At 41.6% G+C, this 21,376-nt stretch overlaps 1 protein-coding gene across 1 annotated transcript in view; it reads left to right on the forward strand.

The window, feature by feature from the left end:
• The window catches only part of CRYBG3 (crystallin beta-gamma domain containing 3), a 135,934-nt gene that overhangs the window by 8,219 nt on the left and 106,339 nt on the right, over positions 1 to 21,376 (forward strand). Inside the window, exon 2 of the mRNA XM_054046201.1 lies at positions 20,370 to 20,448. Within this exon, the coding sequence (XP_053902176.1) occupies positions 20,370 to 20,448 (79 nt within the window). The remainder of the gene's footprint in view (positions 1 to 20,369; positions 20,449 to 21,376) is intronic.

The following is a 21,376-nucleotide window of genomic DNA, read 5'->3' on the forward strand; positions in this document are numbered from 1 at the left end:
GGGGCAAGGAGTTGTGGTGCAGGAGTGAGGGGTGCAAGCTCTGGGAGGGAGTTTGGGTGCAGGAGGGGGCTCTAGGCTGGGGCAGAGTGTTGGGGTGTAGGAGAGGGTGAGGGCTGTGGGTTCTGGGAGGGAGGCTGGTGCAGGGGGTTGAGATGCGGGAGGAGGTGTGAGGTGGAGGCTTACAACAGGTGGCTCCCAGCCAGTGGCGCAGCAGGGCTTAGGCAGGTTGCCTGCCTGCCGTTGCCCCACACCACTGCCGGAAGCGGCTGGCTGCTGGCACGTCTTGGCGGCCCCTGGAGGAAGAGGGGGCAGCAGGTCTCCATGCGGTGCCCATGCCTGCAAGCGCTGCCCCCGCAGCTCCCATGGGCTGGTTCCCAGCCCATGGGAGCTGCGGCGATGGTGCTGGGGCCAGGGGCAGTGTGCGGAGCCGCCTTCCTCTCCCTCCCCACAGGGGCCGCAGAGATGTGCCAGCAGCCAGCCGCTTCCGGGAGCGGCGTGGGACAAGGGCAGACAGGCAGTCTGCCTGAACCCTGTTGCGCTGCTGGACTTTTAGTGGCCTGGAGATTGCGATCGACTGGCAGAGGCTTCAGGATTGATCAGTCGATCGTGATCGACAAGTTGGTGACCACTGCTTGTTTACCAGAAAAAGGTACAATATACATCTTTTGAAACTGGATTTAATTAATCAGATTTCTACCTTGTTGGTTTCTGGTACCATGGTATACCCCTTTATCTTTGGTTCTGAACCTATGTATTTCAGGTTATGGTGCACCCTTACCTTTGTTCTGAGCATATGCATTCCAGGTACTAAAGGACATGAAGGCACCTCCTAGGTCTGTGTGGGTAGCTTTCCTGTTGCCATGAAGAAATGGTAATCTGCCCTGATACTGACAGTCCTGTCTTCTCAAGCCAAGGCTTACTTCAGCTAGTGCAAGATGTTATAGGATACTTAGCATAAGTGTGATTATATCAAAGGTACAGGCCAATCTGAGCTATATAACTACTATACTACTGCGTATACTTACATGCTTAAAATATATATTGTGGGTGATATTAGCATAATAAAAATGTATGCTAGCTAGCGTGTATTAGTCAACAATTGTCAGTGTTTATAAAGCACATTTAATTGAGTAGTTGTTATATCTGAACTGCCAGGAATTGGAATGAGGTGTAATACATTTCATTAGAAATTATTTTCTTTAAGTTGCTACCTTCTGGCTATCTTTGGCCCATATGCCAATTGAGACCTCTTTTAGAATGTCTTTGAACACATTCACCATCTTCCTAACAAGTCTTTCCCTTTACTGTACTAATAAAGAGACTCTGCCCCCGCCCCCACCCCCAGGCAGAATATGATTTTTGAAATTGTCTTATTTGTGTGCTACAAAAGAGATAATCACGTGATACCAGCAACGGTGAAGCTCCAATCATTTGGAATGTTTAAAATTAGACTTAACAAACCAAAATGTATTATAGGGAACTCTATTAGCAGAAAAATAATAAAAATAAACTAAATTTACTCCTGGGAGAATTCTGCACCACTGTGCAATGCAGAATTTGCCCAGAATTCATGTTCCGCATAGAATTTCATTTTTTCCTGCCACTAGCGGCTGCTGGACCTGGCAGGGACCGGCTACCCAGCTTGCAGCGCACTTGTGTGGGAGGTGCAGGCCCGCTGCGGTTTCTGAGTTAACCAGCCCCTCTCGGTCACGTGGTGTGGCCAGGCCTCCCTGTGCGGCAGCTGCTGGAGCCAGCAAGCTGTGCCCCAAGGGAGAGGCAGGAGCAACAGGGAGGGGCTGCTGCTTTCTGGGAGGGAAGCCTGAGGGTAAGGGGGAGCCTTGCCGGGAGGGCGTGACTGGAGCTGTTCCAGCAGTGGCTGAACCTTTAAATTGTGCCTCCCCTCGCTATCAGCAGGCACGGGTCATCCCTGCTCGGTTGTACAGTAATGAAGCTGCAAGGAGCGGAGTCTGTGGCTGGGCTCTCAGGGGAAGGGGGGTGTGGGTGTTTGGCACTGCGGCTGTGCTCTGTGAGGGGGAGTGGGTGCAGGTGACTGGGCTGGGGGGCCTCACACAGCTCCCTCCAGAATCTCCACATAACCCTCCCAGTGTGTACACACACACACCTACCTACCTCTAGCACCTCCAAATACCCTTTACCAGTACATGCAGACCCCTCCAACTGTACCCGCCTTCTAGCTCCTTCTCCCCCACCTCTCCCTGACAGTGACTTCTCTTTGGGAACTTGAAATATGGTAACCCTACGGGGGCAGGATGAAAAAATGAGAAGTGACTAAAAGACTAGAGGGGCAGAGTTTTCTCCCACGATGTGCCCAGCTGGCACATGTGACACACCCAGACTGATGTGCCCAACAAATGCATAGCAGGAAAACAGGAACTAGGTTGTCATAGGGGTTTCTTTAACTCTCTGCTCCTGGGGGAATCTTTTTTGTTTTCTGCATTGTTACAGACCTAGTTGCTGACAGGTATTTTGAAATAAATTACCAAAATAATTGAAACTGGTGTGATTATATTGTGTTGTTTTGACAAATAAAAATATGCAGAGTTTTAAAATTTTGTGCGCATAATTTTTTTTTAATTTGGCATAGAATTCCCCCAGGAGTATGAATTGGTTCCTAGATTCTCCATCATGTGACTCTTTCCAGGTTATACAGGGAAAAAGCACAATTTATATCTGGCAATAGTAACAGAGTCCCTGATTCAACAAGATGCTAGAAAATGCATCAAGCAAGTAGGCATTGATTTACTGCTTCCAAGCTTTAACAGCCAGTAGAGTAATGTAAGACATTTACTAGGGAAAATGTTATTGGCACACTATTCACAAGGGTGCTATTTTTTATATGAACCAAAACAATGTACTCTTTTCTGTTGTGAAAGTTAGCATCATTATTCCTTTCCTGGTGACCAAATTCAATGTTAGAATCAATATAAAATAGCTTCCAAAACATGCATGCAATCAGGGCTTCCAGGTTTTAAGTAATAGGCTTAGCATGATAAAAACTCACCAAAGTCATCTTATCCACTGAAAGAAATAACGACAGCTTAAAAATCAAGATTTTTTTTTTTTGGAAGTTCTTGTCAGTGTTTCTAATAATATTTAAGATTGTTAAAGCTGGAAGAAGGCTGAAAATCTGACGCTCCCTCCTTTATACTCGTATACTTTCTGCTCTTCATACACCTTGGACACTAAGATTAGTGTGCAGTATTGCACTTTCAGATTTTCATAAAATAGCAATATGCTGCAGTGTTTAGATTACAAACGCTGAAAGGGAATGTTTAAACTCAAACATTTTCCATTGGCATTTCCTTTATAATATATTTGAATTTGTTAGGTTTTATAAAATTGTTTTTATATAATCAAACTTGTGAGCCTAACTTCACTTGCGTTATGGAAATTTTAAAATTAGAATCACTCAGGAACAAGGTCATTCAGGGTCCTGTTGCTTTGCTGGCCGGGGGGCTTAACTGTATTTAGTACTAAACTTTATGTATAGACAGTTTCGTGATGGGGGAAATGTATAGTGAATCATAGGTTGCAAAGTATTACTTATGAGCACATGCAAAGCAAATTTCAGAAAAGTTTCCACTAAAAATGACCTTTTTTTTTTTTTTTTTTAACATCAGTTAAAAGCTGGAAAAATACCTGACGATTTTATTTGTAATTGGGAAATGAATTATTATTATATTTGGTCACTGTCATTTCATATTGTTAAAAATCTGTCTTGCCAGGTTCCCTGTATAAATTCTTTTTGTGGATATTTTACAGTTTGCAAATACCACTATTGGGCCACAATCTTACAAACTGTATGTAGTCCCACTGAAGTTAGTACAACTACGTATATGCATAAAGTTAAGAATACATGGAAATGTTTGCAGAATCAGGGCCTTGGTTTTCTCCTTTTTAAAATACTTGTATAATGGGTTCTGACTTCCTGTTTCATTCTGTTGTTGAAGTTATTTAAAACTTTACCTAATTTAAATAACTCAAACTCTGTTACTGATATTGCATCACAAGTATATACCAGTAGATAATAGCATTCTTATTTGAGTAGCACATGGCAAACCTCACCTAACCTATTAGATGAGAATGGATGGAGAGAATTCTGTATTAATGTTCGTTGCCATGCTTGACAGATGCCAGAAGAAAAACCTCGATGTAATCTGCTATAATCCCGGTGAACAATATTGAACTAGTCTCTGCACCAAAATGAAAATTTTCTCTCTCTGTTTCACAGCCTTTGTACTGCTGTTCAGTTCTCTTGCATGTAATGCAGATTAAGCTATTCAGTGAGGATGATCTTGGGCCATCACATTTATTTCACTTAGTGCTAGAATTGAAATTTAAGGGTTTAGTCCAGTTCTGAGTTTATTTTTAAAAAGAAGTTCCATAAAACTTGATATAGCAATGATTGTCTTGTATGTGTTTTTTTTAAAACTACTGTGAAAGTGTGGTTTGCTCTCTCTGTGTAAATTTAAAATACCTCTACCTCTCACACACTTCGTAGCTGGCATACTGCATGAGAAACAGCGCTGCATGTACAGAAAGTGAAATTAACCTATTTGATTTCCTTATCCTGGTAGAATGAAAAGCAAAAGTAAACAAGCAGTATCAACTGTTCAAGAAGAAATTAGACTTTGTTAAAATTGAAAATTTTAAATCTAAATCGCTTAACATAATCTGGCAAGGAAAACAAGTTCCAAATGGAATTGTTAATTTGAGTGCATCTAAGGTGTGCAACACACTGACCAAAAAAAAAAAGATTGAGGAGGACTTAGAAGTTGAAGTTGTTCCCCTACTCTCCTTACCTTAATCCAGTCTCTTGATTGCCACTTTTTCCCTGTAAGTTCATGACTATTTGTTCCTTTGAATTTATTTTCTCTTATATTTTCTCCTTATCTCTTTCTCTGTATTCTATCCCTTTCTCTCCTTACCTTCCAATCTTCCTCCTGCTTCCCATTCGCTTCAAGTACCGTAGCTGTGTCTGCTTTCATTTGACTCTCTAAACACAAACTCACCTTATGTTTATATTCTCCACATATCTTCTTTATTTCTTGCTATTCCTCTCTAGCAGTTCTTCAGAGATAGTGTGGCCTGATCACATGATCAGGAGCCAGGAACGTCAATGTTCAAACCCCAGCATGGATGCTGACTCTCTTTCCCACGAGCAAGGCATTTAGGCCTTGCCTATCGTATAGAAACTTGAGGGAAAATTTGCCACCGTTGGTAGCATTGTTTCCCTTGTAAAAGTGGTAGTCACATTCAACTTGATGGCATTTCTCTATCTGTATTTAACCTGATAACTTTTGAACACTGTATCCAATCCAATTCCAAAATTTCAGAGCACCAGTGGTCAGACCCCTATTGATTTTGAGGCAAAATCAGAAAACCGGAAAGGGAAGAATGAAGGACACATGGAGCCCTTTCCTCTGTTTAGCAGAGCCACAGCTTCCAGTACCTCTGTAATTGACTGCAGATCAAAGAACCGGTTGATGGTACCCGTTAATGCCTTCCAGCATAACAATACCCCATCTCATTTCTGCTTATCCTCCCAATAGAGTTTAGTGTGTTGAACACTCTGAATGAATTATCTCCCATACTGAAAGAAGGCAATAATAATGGTGGGAAGAAATGGGGTGCACATGGAACCTCTGGTGGAATTGGGGGACACACTGAGCCTGTAGAATTCTGGCATGGGGGTGAGAATGGCAAATCCTGGTATGGAAGGAGGGAAGAATGAGGGGGAAAATACTTAATGAAAGACATTAGAAAAATGAAATCGTTCAGTTTTGAATCATACCAAATGGAAACAACTTGGAAATTTCAATATATTTAATTTCCCCTTTTTTGACCAGCTATGGCCACTGGCTTCTGAAATATTTTACAGTACTGTGCAATCTAAAGCCCTGATCCTGCAAACACTTACGCACATGCTCTAACTTTAGTACTGTGAGTTTAGAGCCAATTATCCTGAAAATAGATCTAAACAACCAAGTAACAATTGGCAGCCTTTGAGTCATAATCCCTGTGTTTGCACAATAGGGGAAGAAAAGGTAAATCTATTTCAGATGACAGAAAACTAGTTGAGAGGTTTATAAAACAGTGCCAGAAGTTTGGGTTTTTTCATTATTATTTTTTTAAAGGTATGCTGGATACCTTGCCAATGTCCTAAGAAAGAGTGCTTTCAATCCCTTTTCAGTGCTGTGCAAGGGGTTGAATAATCATGATACATGGGGTGATTTTTAGAGCCGCATGACATAATTGTCCTGCTGTGGCGATTGCCAGGTTTTGTAATCCTCAATAGATGATCAAGAATTTGCTTTAAAATGAATTGGCGGGGGGGGAATACAGGAAAATTGATCAACTACTATTGACATTGCTTGATTTACGCCCCCAAAACTGCCTCTCCTTCCTTTCCAACGTGAGAATGAACACTGGCTGAACAGGAAGTTTTTCTGCAACAAATTACAACTAAAGTAGAACCTCTGCTAATCTAGCCATGTAGGATTCTCAGAGTTGTCTAGCTGTCTCTCTGAGCTACCATTCATAATTTTGACATTTTATTTTTTATTTATGGCTTTGGAACTCATTTTAGAGACGCTGAATCTTACAATATTACTTTTCTTTGGAGCTGCTTAATTTTCCTGGGAAGTCTCCCCCACTATTATAGAGTGTGCTGTCCAAAAATATTACTATTGAAATCTTTCCCCTTTACTACACAGGTCTCTTCATAAAGCACAATAAGACAATTCCCTGCTTCTGAGTGTGTGTTATGGCATTTTTAATCATTCATTTAGAATACCTATTAAAGCTCTGACACTTTTAACTAAGTAACCTACAGTAACATCTGTTGTACCCAAGTGATGGTAGTATTAAAAAAAAAAAAAAAAAAAAAGAGAGAGAGAGAGCTAATGTGCCAATATTTAAAAAGGGTAAACTGAATGATCTGGGTAACTAGTTAGCTTGATGTTGATCCTGGGCTAAAACATGAAAAGGTTGATACAGGATTACATCACTAAAGAATTAAAGGATGTCAGCATAATTAATGCCAATCAACTTGGTTTTATGAAATATGGGAATTATCAAACAAACGACATTTTTGGATGAGATTACACGTTTGGTGGACAAAGGTAACTGTTAATATACTTAGACTGCTGTAAGACATTTCATGTAGTATCACATGATCTGATTTAAAAATTAACACTATGTAATATGAGTGCAGTACATACTAAATGGATTATAAACTGATTAACTGATAAATCTCAAAGTGAGTGTAAACAGGGAGTCATCTTCCAATTGAAGTGTGTAAAGTGGAGCCTCTGACACAGAGGCCTATTGGTAGTTCACTGCTCTGTGTCAGCAACTCTTGTCAGGCCTGACATACTCACTACACCTAACACACTATTGGTATAATCAATATCTAAAGGTGTCATGTAATATGTCATTGGAAAACTAAAATCTCACTGATCATTAATATTCTGGTGTGATGTATATACAGTCAACACTCAAGGGATTATGCAGATGTGATGGAATTATAACTAAACCAGGCATGTCAGAGGGAAATAATAAACAGGTTTTCTCCAAAACGGGAAGAGGCCAACACCTCAAACCAGGTGGGCTATTTATTTGTATCAGAGATTCCAGGAAGAGATCATTTGCATTGTAAAAATCACCCGGGTGGGGAAAGGGGGGAAGACAGCATGGAGTCTATACCAGACAGCATGGCATCCACGCCAACTGGGAAAAGGAACTTTATGTGGGGGATACATTTCAGAAGAATACATTTCAAAGGTTTACTGGACTATAAAGAGATGGAGGGGGGAATGAACCCTGAAGTTATCCTTCACCTGCAGAGACAAGGCAAACCAATGCCTTGAACTCTGTGGGGATCCTGGCTAAGAGCTAGTTAGAAAAGGAAGATTGGTGAGGAAATTACCTTGAACGAAGATCCTAGCTTATTAAGTTAGGTCTTAGCTATTAGAAAGCATATTTTTACTTTTGTTTGTTTGTAACCCTTTTTGTCTTTATCCCTTATACTTGAACTCACTTTAAAACTTCTCTTTTTAATAAAGTAAACTTTTTTTACTTTTAATATAAACCAACATAGTGCTGTGATTGAAATAAGTGTGTTCAATTTTAACTGGGGTTTGACAATGACTGCAGTGTATTGACTTTTTAAAGAAACAACAAACATAATAACTCCTGTGAATGTTCCAGGAGAAGGCTGGACATCACAGGGCAGACAGTTTTTTGCGACTGGGCAGGTGTTGGGTTCACTCTGCAAAAAAATAACTGGTTGGTGGAAGGTATGACCACACATTCAGGGTGTGACCTGCATGCTTGTAGGCTGGCTGTTGGTGTCAGGGTTGTGAGCCAAAGCACCATAGCTATTCCTGGGGGGATTCTGCGCCACTGCGCAATGCAGAATTTTGCAGAAATTCATGTTGTGCACGCAGAATTTCCTTTATTTCCCCTATTGAAATGGGCTGCAGAGATGTTGCCTGCCACTTGGGGCCACTGGACCCAGCAGACCCCAGCTTGGAAATAGAAGACAAGGGTGGGGTAGGGTGGGAACTGGAGGGTTCCCTGCAGCTGGAGTTCCCAGCACGCCTTGAAGGAAGAAGGCAGTGGTGCGCAGGAAACTCCGTGCAAGCCTGGGATCCAGCATCAGGCTGTTTCTCCCTCTGGATCTTTGGGCTCTGGGAAGTAGAAGGTGTGAATGTCTGGGTTGGGGGGTCCCTGCAGCTGGCCTCTGAGGGGTTGGGGGTGCGAGTCTGGGGTGGAGAGGGCTGTGGCTGGGCTCTGGGGAGGGGTGAGAGGGTGTGAGTGTCTGGGCCAGGGAGGGTCCCATGGCTGTGCTCTGGTGGGGGAGGGGTGTGAGTGTCTGGGCTGGGGGTAGTTGTGACTGGGCTCTGGTGGGAAGCACTGTGAGTTTCTGGGCTGGAGGGGCCCTGCAGCTGGCCTCTCGGGTAGAGGGGGTGAAAGTGTCTGGGCCGGGGAGGGCCCCATGGATGGGTTCTGGTGGGGGGTGTGTGTGTGAGTGTTTGGCCTCCCGGCTGGGCTCTTTGCAGGAGAGGGCAGAGAAACAGGAACTGGGCTGTGCTAGGGGTTTCTTTAACACTCTACTCATGTTGGAATTTTGTGTGTCTGTATTGTTACAGACATACTTGCTGACAGGTATTTTGAAATAAATTACCAAAATAATTGAAACCGGCGTGATTATATAGTGTTGTTTTGACAAATAAAATATGAAGAATTTTTAATTTTTTGGTGCAGAATGCCCCCAGAAATACATAGCATTTAAGATACCCAGAGTTGCAGGGTAGGCAGTGACACAACCCCTTACTGGTCTGGTTTGAATTCCAAAATGTCAGAGTCACACTGGGATCTCTTCGTACATCAGTTCTGTTCAGTATCTTTATCAATGATCTGGAGGGAAACACAAAATAGTTTCTGGTAAAATTTTCAGATTAGATAAAAATTGGTGGCATAGTAAATAATTATGAGGGCAGATCATTTCTCCAGAGTGATTAGGATCGCATGAGAAGCAGGGATTACTTGAGCATGTGTCTTAATGTAGCTAAATGCAAGATCATACGTCTGGGAACCAAGAATGTAGGTGTGATTTACAGGATGGGGGGACAAACAGTGGCTCAGAAAAGGACTTGGAGATCATGGTGCATAACCAACTGAACATGAGCTCCCAGTGCAAACTGGTGGCTAAGACAGCAAACATAATCCTTGGATGTATAAGCAAGAGAATATCAAGTAGTACAGAGTTAGTGTTACATATGTATAGGTTTTAGTGACAATATTACTGGAATACTGTGTCTAGTTCTGGTGTCCACACGGCAAAAAGAATGCTGACAAATTGGAAAGGGTTCTGAGAAGAAAGCGCTACAAGAATGATTTGAGGTCTGGAAAGCTTGCCTTACAGTGCAGTACTTTTAAGAAGCTCAATGTTATTCCGTTTCTCCAAGAGAAGGTTAAGAGATGACTTGATCAAGGTCTATCAGTACCTACATGGGGAAGAGCTTTCTGCTAAAGGACTGGTTAATCTAGCCAACAAAGGCATAACAAGATCCAGTGGATAGAAGCTACAGCTAGACAAATTCAGAACTAAGATACAGTTTTTTAACGCTGTCTTGGCATTGCACAAAAATGAAAAATCATAATTAAAATAAAGTGAGAATTTAATGTCCCTGAAAAAAGCAATCACTTTGCCAAAGAAGAGTAAAGGATGTGTGTAGTGGGCGAGGGGGGAATGCACCCCCAAAACATGAAGCAAAAGAGCTAGTGTAAAAGGGAGGACAAAAATGGTGTTATACCAAACCTTGAATATGCTAAAAGAGGATTCTGTTGGAGCGGGGGGAGTTCAGTGAAATGAGATCTCTGAATCAAGAATATCTTTAGCAAAGTGGAGATGAAAACATGGGGTAGAGAACAAGAACATTGCAGCTGATCTCAATGACACTATATGGATGTATCAGCAGTGTCAGGAATCAGGTCCTGCAGCAGAGTCAGTCTCTGGGCAGCCTAACAAGTGTTGGGCTGATTGGCTACACAACCTGAGGCTGTCTCTACACTACCCCATTTACAGCGGCGCAACTTCATCGTTGTAGCTGCGCTGCTGTAGTGCTTCTGGTGAAGAGTACTCCCGTCGGCTTAATAACTCCTGCCTCTGCAAGAGGCATTAGCTATGTTGGTGGGAGTAGTTCACCCGCTGACATAGTACTGTCTACACCAGTGCTTAGTTTGATATAACTTACATCACTCAGGGAGTGTGGGTTATTCACACCACTCAGTGACATAGAATCATAGAACTGGAAGGGACCTCGAGAGGTCATCTAGTCCAGTCCCCTGCACTTATGGCAGGACTAGACCATTCCTGCCAGGTGTTTGTCTAACCTGCTCTTAAAAATATCAAATGATGGAGATTCCACAGCCTCCCTCGGCAATTTATTCCAGTGCTTAACCACCCTGACAGGAAGTTTTTCCTAATGTCCAACCTAAACTCTCTTGCTGCAATTTAAGCCCATTGCTTCTTGTCCTATCCTCAGAGGTTAAGAGAGAGAATTTTTCTTCCTCCTCCTTGTAACAACCTTTTACCTACTTGAAAACTGTTATCATGTCTCCTCTCAGTCTTCTCTTTTCCAGACTAAACAAACCCATTTTTTTCCCCAATCTTCCCTCATAGGTCATGTTTTCTAGACCTTTAATCATTTTTGTTGCTCTTCTCTGGACTCTCTCCAATTTGTCCACATCCTTCCTGAAATATGGCGCCCAGAACTGGACATAATACTCCAGTTGAGGCCTAATCAGCGTGGACTAGAGCGGAAGAATTACTTCTTGTGTGTTGCTTAAAACATTCCTCCTAATACATCCCAGAATGATGTTTGCTTTTTTTGCAACAGTGTTACACTGTTGACTCTCATTTAGCTTGTGGTCCACTCTGACCCTCAGCTCCCTTTCTGCAGTACTCCTACCTAGGCAGTCATTTCCCATTTTGTATGTGTGCAACTGATTGATTGTTCCTTCCTAAATGGAGTACTTTGAATTTGTCCTTATTGAATTTCATCCTGTTTACTTCAGACCATTTCTCCAGTTTGTCCAGATTGTTTTGAGTTTTAATCCTATCCTCCAAAGCACTTGCAACCCCTCCCAGCTTGGTATCGTCCACAAACTTTATAAGTGTACTCTGTATGCCATTATTTAAATAATTGATGAAGATATTGAACAGAACCAGACCCAGGACTGATCCCTGCGGGACCCCACTCGTTATGCCCTTTTAGCATGACTCTGAGCCACGGTAACTACTCTCTGGGAATGGTTTTCCAACCAGTTTTGCACCCACATTATAGTAGCTCCATCTAGGTTGCATTTCCCTAGTTTGTTTATGAGAAGATCATGCAAGACAGTATCAAAAGCCTTATTAAAGTCTAGGTGTACCACGTCTATAGTTTTCCCCCCTATCTGCAAGGCCTGTTACCCTGTCAAAGAAAGCGATCAGGTTGGTTTGACACGATTTGTTCTTGACAAATCCATGCTGTTATTTATCAACTTATTATCTTCTAGGGGTTTGCAAATTGATTGCTTAATTATTTGCTCCATTATCTTTCTGGGTACAGAAGTTAAGCTGACTGGTCTGTAATTCCCTGGGTTGTCATTATTTCCCTTTTTATAGATGGACACTATATTTGCCCTTTTCCAATCTTTTGGAATCTCTCCCATCTTCCCTGACTTCTCAAAGATGATCGCTAATGGCTCAGATATCTCCTCAGTCAGCTCCTTGAGTATTCTAGGATGCATTTCGTAAGGCCCTGGTGACTTGAAGACATCTAATTTGTCCAAGTAATTTTTAACTTGTTCTTTCCCTATTTTAGCCTCTTCTGATCCTATCTCATTTTCACTGGCATTCACTATGTTAGATGTCCAATCACCACCACCTTCTTGGCGAAAACCGAAACAAAGCCGTCATTAAGCACCTCTGACACTTTCACATTTTCTGTTATTGTTGTCCCCCCTTGAGTAATGGGCCTACCCTGTCCTTGGTCTTCCTCTTGCTTCTAATGTATTTGTAGAATGTTTTCTTGTTACCTTTTATGTCTCTAGCTAGTTTGATCTTGTTTTGTGCCTTGTCCCTTCTAATTTTAATAATAATATATGGAGATATACTTATCTCATAGAACTGGAAGGGACCCTGGAAGGTCATCGAGTCCAGTCCCTGCCTTCACTAGCAGGACTAAATACTGATTTTGCCCCAGATCCCTAAGTGGCCCCCTCAAGGATTGAACTCACAACCCTGGGGTTAGCAGGCTAATGCTCAAACCACTGAGTTATCTCCCCCCCCCCCTTGTGTTATTTGTTTATATTCATCCTTTGTAATTTGACATAGTTTCCACTTTTTGTAGGACTTCTTTATTTTTTTATTTTTAGATCATTGAAGATCTTCTGGTTAAGCCAGGGTGGTCTCTTGCCATACTTCCTATTTTTCCTACAGAGTGGGATAGTTTCCTCTTGTGCCCTTAATAATGTCTCTTTGAAAAACTGCCAACTGTCTTCAGTAGTTTTTCCCTTAAGACTTGCTTTCCATGGGATCTTATCTACCTACATAGTTATATCAAAGTAATTTGTAATGTAGACATAGCCTCAGTGGTTGGAAGAGTCAGCCCAGCAGCAGTCCAGCAATTGTTCAAAGCTTTTGACCATGGCTGGCATAGCTGCTGTTCCTGCCTTGGACCCAGCCCTGTACCTGCCTTGCCTCACTCCAGGAAACCCATTTCTGACCCTTGGCTCCAATTCCCGACTTCTTACTCATTCAGACCAGTTGGTCAGAGCTGGGAGAGAGTCCACAACAGGCTGATCATGTACAATGTGCAGAGTTAAGTATCCTGTTGGTTGATTTCATGTTTGGTGACAGCAAGAATGCCTTTCTTTTTTATTATTATTATATCTGTTGGCAAAAGCTTCATGTTTCCATTCTCATTTTATTGCTTATATTGTTAGATAAAAATCAATAAGTTCCAAGCAGTCACAAGTGACAACACATTAACCAGCATGTGTGTACATAATATGGGTGGGAAGGATTAGTGCAGAAAGAGAGGGATGGGTTTTTAAAGTGCCAAGAGATAGTTATAAAGAGGAAAGATGAGAAAAACAGACATGTAACACTATACAAAAATGCTTTGAGTGGCCTTTGAACACTTAATTGTTTATAATTGGGTCTATTCTGGTTTTTTTAATCAAGAAGATTGGAAAATACTTCTCAAATTATGCAATACAACTTGCTAATTTACGTGGGATAATGATAGAGGAAGAACCTGCATGTGTTTACTCAAACCCAGGTTAGATAAGTGTATTTTATCTGGTTCTAGTTTATACAGGGTTTTTATCTCTGTACAAGTAACACTATATAGAATAAACATTCCTCTCTCTCTCTCCAGTAATAATATTCTCTATCCTTCTTTGTACAAGTACATTGATTAAAAAATGCTGCATATGATTCAGACACCACCTGTCCCAGTATTCCAGATAGGTCAAAGCTGATCTTTCAACGACAGAGGAATAGAAGGCATGAGAAAATGATATAAACAAAGACTTTCAGCAGAATATAGTCTGCTGTAATGGAAGTTTACTGTTGATTATCTAAGTAGCAAGGGTGGTGGTGCTCAGGATACATATACACTAGCAAAACAAAAGAACTGCAGGACAAAGTGTGGAGAAGGCAAACTCTTTGCCTAGTTTTAGCTAATGTTTAGTTCTGCTATTTCAAGAGCACCATATATACCAAAAAATAAGAAAAAAGGTGATGTCTAGTGAAAATAACAATAGAAAGGCAGTGGTGTAATTGTTTATGTACATGATTCATGAACCTGGCTCTGGTTGAGGAGCCTTGGATGGAACTTGGGGATACAAAGGTGTCCTCCTTAATCCTGGGACTGCACTGTGCTGGGCCATTCACCAAGTACAAATGAGAGTGGACTCAGAGCTGTTCTAATTTGCTCTGGTTGCCTATGATCTTATAGGGTTCTATGGCAGCTGCATGTCATCTAGCTATAGTGATGCCTCAGACATGACATGTGACCTGTGACCAAATGGGAATTGTCTTTATTTTTTATATGCATCATAAGTGTGCCTCAGTTTCCCTCTGTATGTGGCATTGCTAACCAAGTGGGTGCACAAGGGTTAACACTGCTCCTGGAACAGGGCAGGAGGCAGGAGATGTGTGTGTCACCTTGCTGTCACGGGTGGGGTGGGGTCGGGGGGAATGAATAGGATCATTAAAGAACTGACTGAAACCGGCTCAAATTAACAGAGGGTCCAACAAGACAAAGAAATGCTCCAACCACCGAACAGTCAACATCTACCAGCAAAAAACCCCATCAGGTGGGATTTGTGAACTGAGCTGGAGAAAACGTTTCAGGTGACTGGCAGGAGGGGTTTTTTTGGGAGGGACTCAGGAGTCTGGTCCAGATTGCTGGGGGAGAGAGCCAGAGATGGGGTGCAGCACATCTTGGCTGTCCCATCAGTGCACTGGTTTGACCAGGGTGGATTATAGCTTAATGTCTACCTTCCTGTGTAACCTAAGAACTGTAAGATTCTGTATGCCAGGTGACTAATAAATCATTACCTTGTTTTGCAAAGGCTGCCTGTGTCACAGTGAATACTTACTGAGAGCATTGCACCCTAAAGGGATACAGTACAAGCCTCCCTCAGTAGCTTGGCTTGGCTGGATTTGCTGCAGGGAGCCACGGAGAGACAGGGAATGGTGGTACTGGCAGCCCAGTCTTGAAGGCCATGGGCCTGCCCCTATGGAACTGTGTGAGTCCTTGGGGCCTAGCACACTAAAGGGGTCGCTCCCAGGAGACTGGTGACAGGCTGGGGCCTGGACCTGACCCAGTGACTCCATGACACCCTCTATGCTAGTCATGGGTGGTGACTTAGTAACTATAATGATGAGTCTGGGCATCCTGATGATCTCTCTTCACTGAAGTGATCCTTCTCAGACCAGTCAAACCAACTTTAGGGCAAGTTTGCACCTGTGGGGCAGCGCAAAGCTAGTTTGAATGTACTAGATATCTGCTAATAGCTACATGGTATGGGTGCACCACTTTGCACCTTTTAACCTACTGATACCTTTTAGATATCCTGAGACATGGTACTGTAGCCACGAGTTTTTAGAACTGTGTTTTGGCAAGCTTGTCTGTTAACTCCAGACAGATTGTTTGAATCTGTTTAATAGACTGTCCTGTCATCAGTTCTCTAAAAACAATATAAAGTAGCCTGTGAACCAGGTCTGATTAAAAAGTCATAGTTTCATGGGATCAATTCTCCTTGTCTATTTAGTGGAAGTGTTGAAACCTCTGAGTGTTCTTTGCTGCATCAGCTCACAGTGCACTTTAAACATGTGTGTAGTCCCATTTGACTTTAATGGGAATACTCCCGTGCTTAATGATACGCACATATTTAAGTGCTTTGATGGACTGGTGCCAGCGGGCTCAGAGCCTTGCAGGATCAATCTTTATATGAACAAAATAGCTAAGAAAAGAAGTAGGTATGGGTACAACAGCTGTATTGAGAGAAACTTTCGATGGGGATGTAGTGAGACTGAAAGAAAGACTAGAAGAAGAGCTCTGTGTAAGCTCGAAAGCTTGTCTCTCTCACCAACAGAACTTGGTCCAATAAAAGATATTACCTCACCCACTTTGTCTTTCTAATATCCTGGGACCCACGTGACTACAACAGCATATGTGGAAAAAATGTAGAATGTTGTGAATTTACACTTCCCTAATGCCCTTGGTGAACCCCTCTCCCCACCCATCAGTCATCTGTTCTCACTTTGTAGCTAGGATAGGATAGTTGAGTGGTGTATTGTATCACATTACTAAGAGTTCATTATTTTTACAAAATATCTTACAGAATATTCACTGCTGTTAAGTATTATAAATAATGAAACCTAGAATACATTGGGTCAGAATTTCATTTGTCCATGCTATCAGTGTAAAGCAATTATAATGTTGCTTGAAAAATTGAATTTGGTAACTTCCTGAGACTTGACAGTTAGAATTGAAATAGATTCATATAATTTTGGGGCATCTTCATTACATAAGAATGGTCATATTGGGTCAGACCAATGGTTCATCTAGTCCAGTATCCTGTTTTCTGACCGTGTCCAATGCCAGGTGCCCCAGAGAGAATGAACAAAACAGGTAATCAAGTGATCCATGCCTTGTCACCCATTCCCAGCTTCTGGCAAAACATATGTACATATAAATTGCCTGGGAGTATGTCATTATAAACTTCATACTTACTTTATTCTTCATATCTCTTGAATGTACACTCTTATTGTATGTAAATATGTACAGTAACAGCTTTGTTATCGCACATGTTGGGGAAATGGGGGGGTGTCGGTAAGTCAAAAATTCCGGTTAGCTAAAAGGAAGGGAGTTTGGGTGCAGGAGGGGCTGGGGATTGGGGTGCGGGGCATGGGTTCTGGGAGGGAATTTGGGTGCAGGAGGGGTTTCAGGGCGCCGGATCTGGGCGGCGCTCACCTCGGGCAGCTCCACGCAGGCGGCGATATGTCCTTGCCGCTCATAAGCGGAGACGTGCCCAGAAAGCTTTGCGCGCTGCCTCCGCCTGTAGGTATCACCCCCGCAGCTCCCATTGGCTGTGGTTCTCGCCCAATGGGTGCTGCAGAGCCAACGCGCAGGGCAGGGTGGGGGCAGCGCATGGAGCCCTGTGATCGTTCCTCCGCCTAGGAGCAGCAGAGATCTGTCGCCGCTTCCAGGAAACCTCGCGGAGCCAGGTAGGGAACCTGCCGGCCCCGCACCAGCCAGACCCTGTTAAAGATCAGAAATGCCGGTTTGTAGACTTTTCAAGTTGGTAAAGTGCTGGACAACACAGTTTTTACTATAGTATGTTTTATCAGCTGTGTGAAGGGGTCGTTCTATTGCAACAGGAGGATGGGAGTGGAACAGTTACATTAGCTCACCTATGTTTTGAACACAGTAGAGAAGGAATTTATGTAGTTTTCCTGTGAAAGTACAACTAATGCTTAATACCTATTTTTCTGCCTGGAAAATAGGGTTGCATGTTTCAATATTTGCAGATGCTTCAATTGCATGACATTCAATGATGATAAAAACACTGAATTCAAGTTCTCTCTTGTGGTAATATAAGAATGCTAATCTAGGTCATCAAAAGTCTGCTCGGCAATAACTGGACTATTCTCCAGACCTAAATGTAATATTTGACATCAGCGGGGACACACTTATTGTTCTCTGCTTTGGAAGGTAGTCTCAACTTTCAGGGGAAAACAAAACAATCCAAGAGCCACATTTTCTGCGGAGAGAGCTTTTGTGCTTAATCTATTTATTTATTTATTTATTTATTTACAGTGTGACTCATCTAGTATGTACCAAGGGCTCTGTAAAAACAATGTTATTTACTGATTAAAGCAGAAGGTTTAGAATGTTGAAACACATAGAAGATTTTTTAAAAAAGACTAATTTAATAAGGTAACTTTCAGGTTTAGTTTTGGAGGGTGGGGGAAAGTTTTTGTTTTGTTTTTAATGTGGCTAGAAAGTAAAGCTGTGTTTTTTCTACTTTGTTTATTTTAAGACATTTGCCTAAGAACTAAACACAAGTTAACTCTTGATTCACTGCACATATTGCAGGATTCTACAGTACCCTGTCCAAGCGAGGCTGATGCTAGAACAAAATAAATCTGGTATCTGTCAGTATTATACTTTAAAGATATTGCCTTTTGTCTGTAAAAAAGCAGCCAAAAATGCTAAAAGTTTTAGAAAACATGGTTTATGAAGGAGAGGGTAAAGGGTAGAGGAAAAATGATGATGGGGTAGGATTCTAATGGGCTATAAATACATGTCATAAGAAAAAGACAGGATGAGTTTTATTAATAATCCAGATTGGTCCCATAAGAAGCAATGCCCTAAAGGCTTAGGGGAAAATCCTCCTCTCGTAGTGAATGTCAACCCCATTATTCAGTTTTTGCTATATGCAGGGAGCTCCTATTGACATCAAGTATATCAGCATCAAGATAAGCCATGTAGATCTGAGAGTAGGATTTTGCCCTAAGAGGGGAGAAACTAGGTTAAATACAGTAAAGAATTTTTATTATGGAGCGATGATCTGCCTAAAGGAGGTTGTGAAATCTTCCTCATGGAACACATGCAAGGCAAGACAAGAAATTAATAGGGATACAGTATTAATCCATCAAAACTTTCTCTCTGAGATGCAGCAGGGTGGACTAAATCTTTAATTTTATTATTTCTTTCCGTTTATATATGTGCTTAAAAAGTGCCTGTTGAATGAGCTAAATACTTCTGGACAAGTGTTTAAAAATACTTTAAAATAGTGATCCTACTGTAGTTGTTTTTGAGCTTAACCCTAACCTGTGAAAGAGAGAAAAGAAATGGCTCTTTCTGTCTCTGCATAAAAGGCTTAATGGCTAAATACTGCTCTTTAAAGTTAGAAATAGCTGGTCTTGTTTACTTTCTGTTGGAGGACTTTTGAAATCTGAGCAATTGAGAGGGGGAGGGATTTTTAGTCAGACTGTTGACAATTTTTTTGTATTTAACTCAAACACATGTGTATTTAACACATTTAGCTCAAACTCCTGACAAACACCTGGGAGTAAAACTCTTTGTGAAAGAGTTAGACATGCACATGGCCCAGCAGCCAGTTAACTGAGAGAGCTTTCTAAATTCTCCAATGAAACCAGAGAAGACCCTTCACTATTCCTGGTTATTTTAAAAGAAGCATGTGTAGAGGCTTTTTCCTTATTTTCAAAAAGCCAATAACTTTCAAATCCTCTTTTACATATAAAGAAACATACAGTGACAGAAATGTGCCTTTCACCTGTAGTATGAATCTAAGTAGACTGAGAAGGCTTTATTGAGTAAGAGATACACTAGATGATGATCATCTTACTATAGCACAGTGTTTCATAAATACAGGGTACCTTGGTATAAGACTGTCTTCACAAATTGTTGAGAAGCCATCAAGTGAACTTTTCTTCTTCCCTATTTTTGCATGCAGGGGAATGAAGGTAAGAGTGAGATTGGTTTGGATTGTTGGCATATTACAGGAAGAACAGGCAGCAATGACTATAGTTAAGGTTGTCTGACACTTCCCATTATGGGACCCTGTTTTCAGTTGCTTGTAACTTAAACTATTTTGGCTGAAATTTTCATGCCAATTGCCTGCCTAAGGCTGAAGTTTTTTGGGAAAGTTTCAGCAAAAATTATCTGCCATTCCCAAGAAAAAGAATAGGGGGGAAAGTATGTTGGTTTTGTTCTTGTTAACAAACTTCTTGTAAGAATTTTTTTGAGACGCTCTAGCATATCCCTGCCTTGGAACAAGGACTTAAACTTTAGCAGAGTGGTCGCCCTGGTGTCAGTGTTGTGCCTTTTGCTGTCCCTGTGAAAATTCATTCAAATTTGGCCAAGTTATAAGCTTCTGTCTGGAAAAAAATCTCAGTTTGGACATGTTTAGAGTTTTGTTAGTTTGACAGCTGAAGTTTTTGAAGATTCCATCTGCACTGAGCATGTGCCGTTTCCTCATAGCTCCAGTGTGCCATGCACATATTGTGCATGCACCATCTCCATACAGCAACTGAGCATGCTCAGTCCCAGTGTTGCAGGCAGAATTTTGTATTTTTTTTTAAGAGTAGATATGTGCAATGTGCTCTTTTTTTTTTTAACCAAAAACAAACAAACAAATACCGTACCTTTCAGCTTTGCTTTTAAATTGCATGATGCAGTGCCTCTTGTGTTAAGTAGCTCTGCCTAATGCAGGTCTTTAAAATAGTTCAATTTATTTTTGATTTTCAGCTTTGCAAATAAGGAAGAAGAATCCATCAGTGTGAAAAGTGATAAAAAGGAAAGAACGCTTCTCCCTGAGCTGTTAAAGGTATGATTTTATTTATTAATTTTCACTGAGCCAGTGTTTACTGCTTGCCTTCCTCCTTCCCCCTTGTTAAGTAGTAGTATTAGTACTGTTGTTATTTACTATTTTTATGGTGGTGGTGCCTAGAGGCCACAGTCAGGGATTGAGTCTCCACTGTGCTAGGCACTGATATACACAGAAAAAGACCATGTCTGCTTCAAGCCCCTGATAGAAAGTTTACTTGGTCGTGCCTCAGTGCAGGGGGCTGGACTTGACGACTTCTTGAGGTCCCTTCCATCCCAACATTTCAATGATTCTGAAGTCCCTATCCTTGCTTACCAGCTAAATAAATGCACATTTAATGCTAATGAAACATGCAGGATTCACAGTCCTGGAGAAGAAAGTTATAATTTTATCCAAGGAACAGGAATTTTGCCAAGTGCCTCCCTAATGCTTCTTCCATGTGAACTAGAAGTACTAGTCTTCTCTATGCAGTGATGGCATCATTTTAAAACAAACAACCTTGAGGGGCCTCAAATCACACAAGTTACCAACGAAAACAACTGTATGATCTTTCTGCTGTAATCCTTGTCCTCCTCCTCTTCCTCATTACCAATGTTAAACTTAAGAATAGCCATAATGGGCCAGACCAATGGTCCATCTAGCCCAGTATCCTGTCTTTCGACAGTGGCCAACATCTCATGCTTCAGAGAGAATGAACAGGTCAGTTATTTAGTGCATCATCCCCTGGAGCATCTCAGAGGCTTAGGGTCATGAGGTTGTGTCCCTGACCATCTTGGCTAATAGACATTGATGCACTTATTCTCCATAAACCTATCTAATTCTTTTTTTGAACCCATTTATAGTTTTGGACGTCACAACATTTCCTGGCAATGAGTTCCACAGGTTGACTGTGTGCCGTGTGAAGAAGTACTTCCTTTTGTTTTCTTAA

The sequence above is a fragment of the Malaclemys terrapin genome, chromosome 1 (genome assembly GCF_027887155.1).
Source record: "Malaclemys terrapin pileata isolate rMalTer1 chromosome 1, rMalTer1.hap1, whole genome shotgun sequence".
Taxonomy (NCBI): Eukaryota; Metazoa; Chordata; order Testudines; family Emydidae; genus Malaclemys; species Malaclemys terrapin.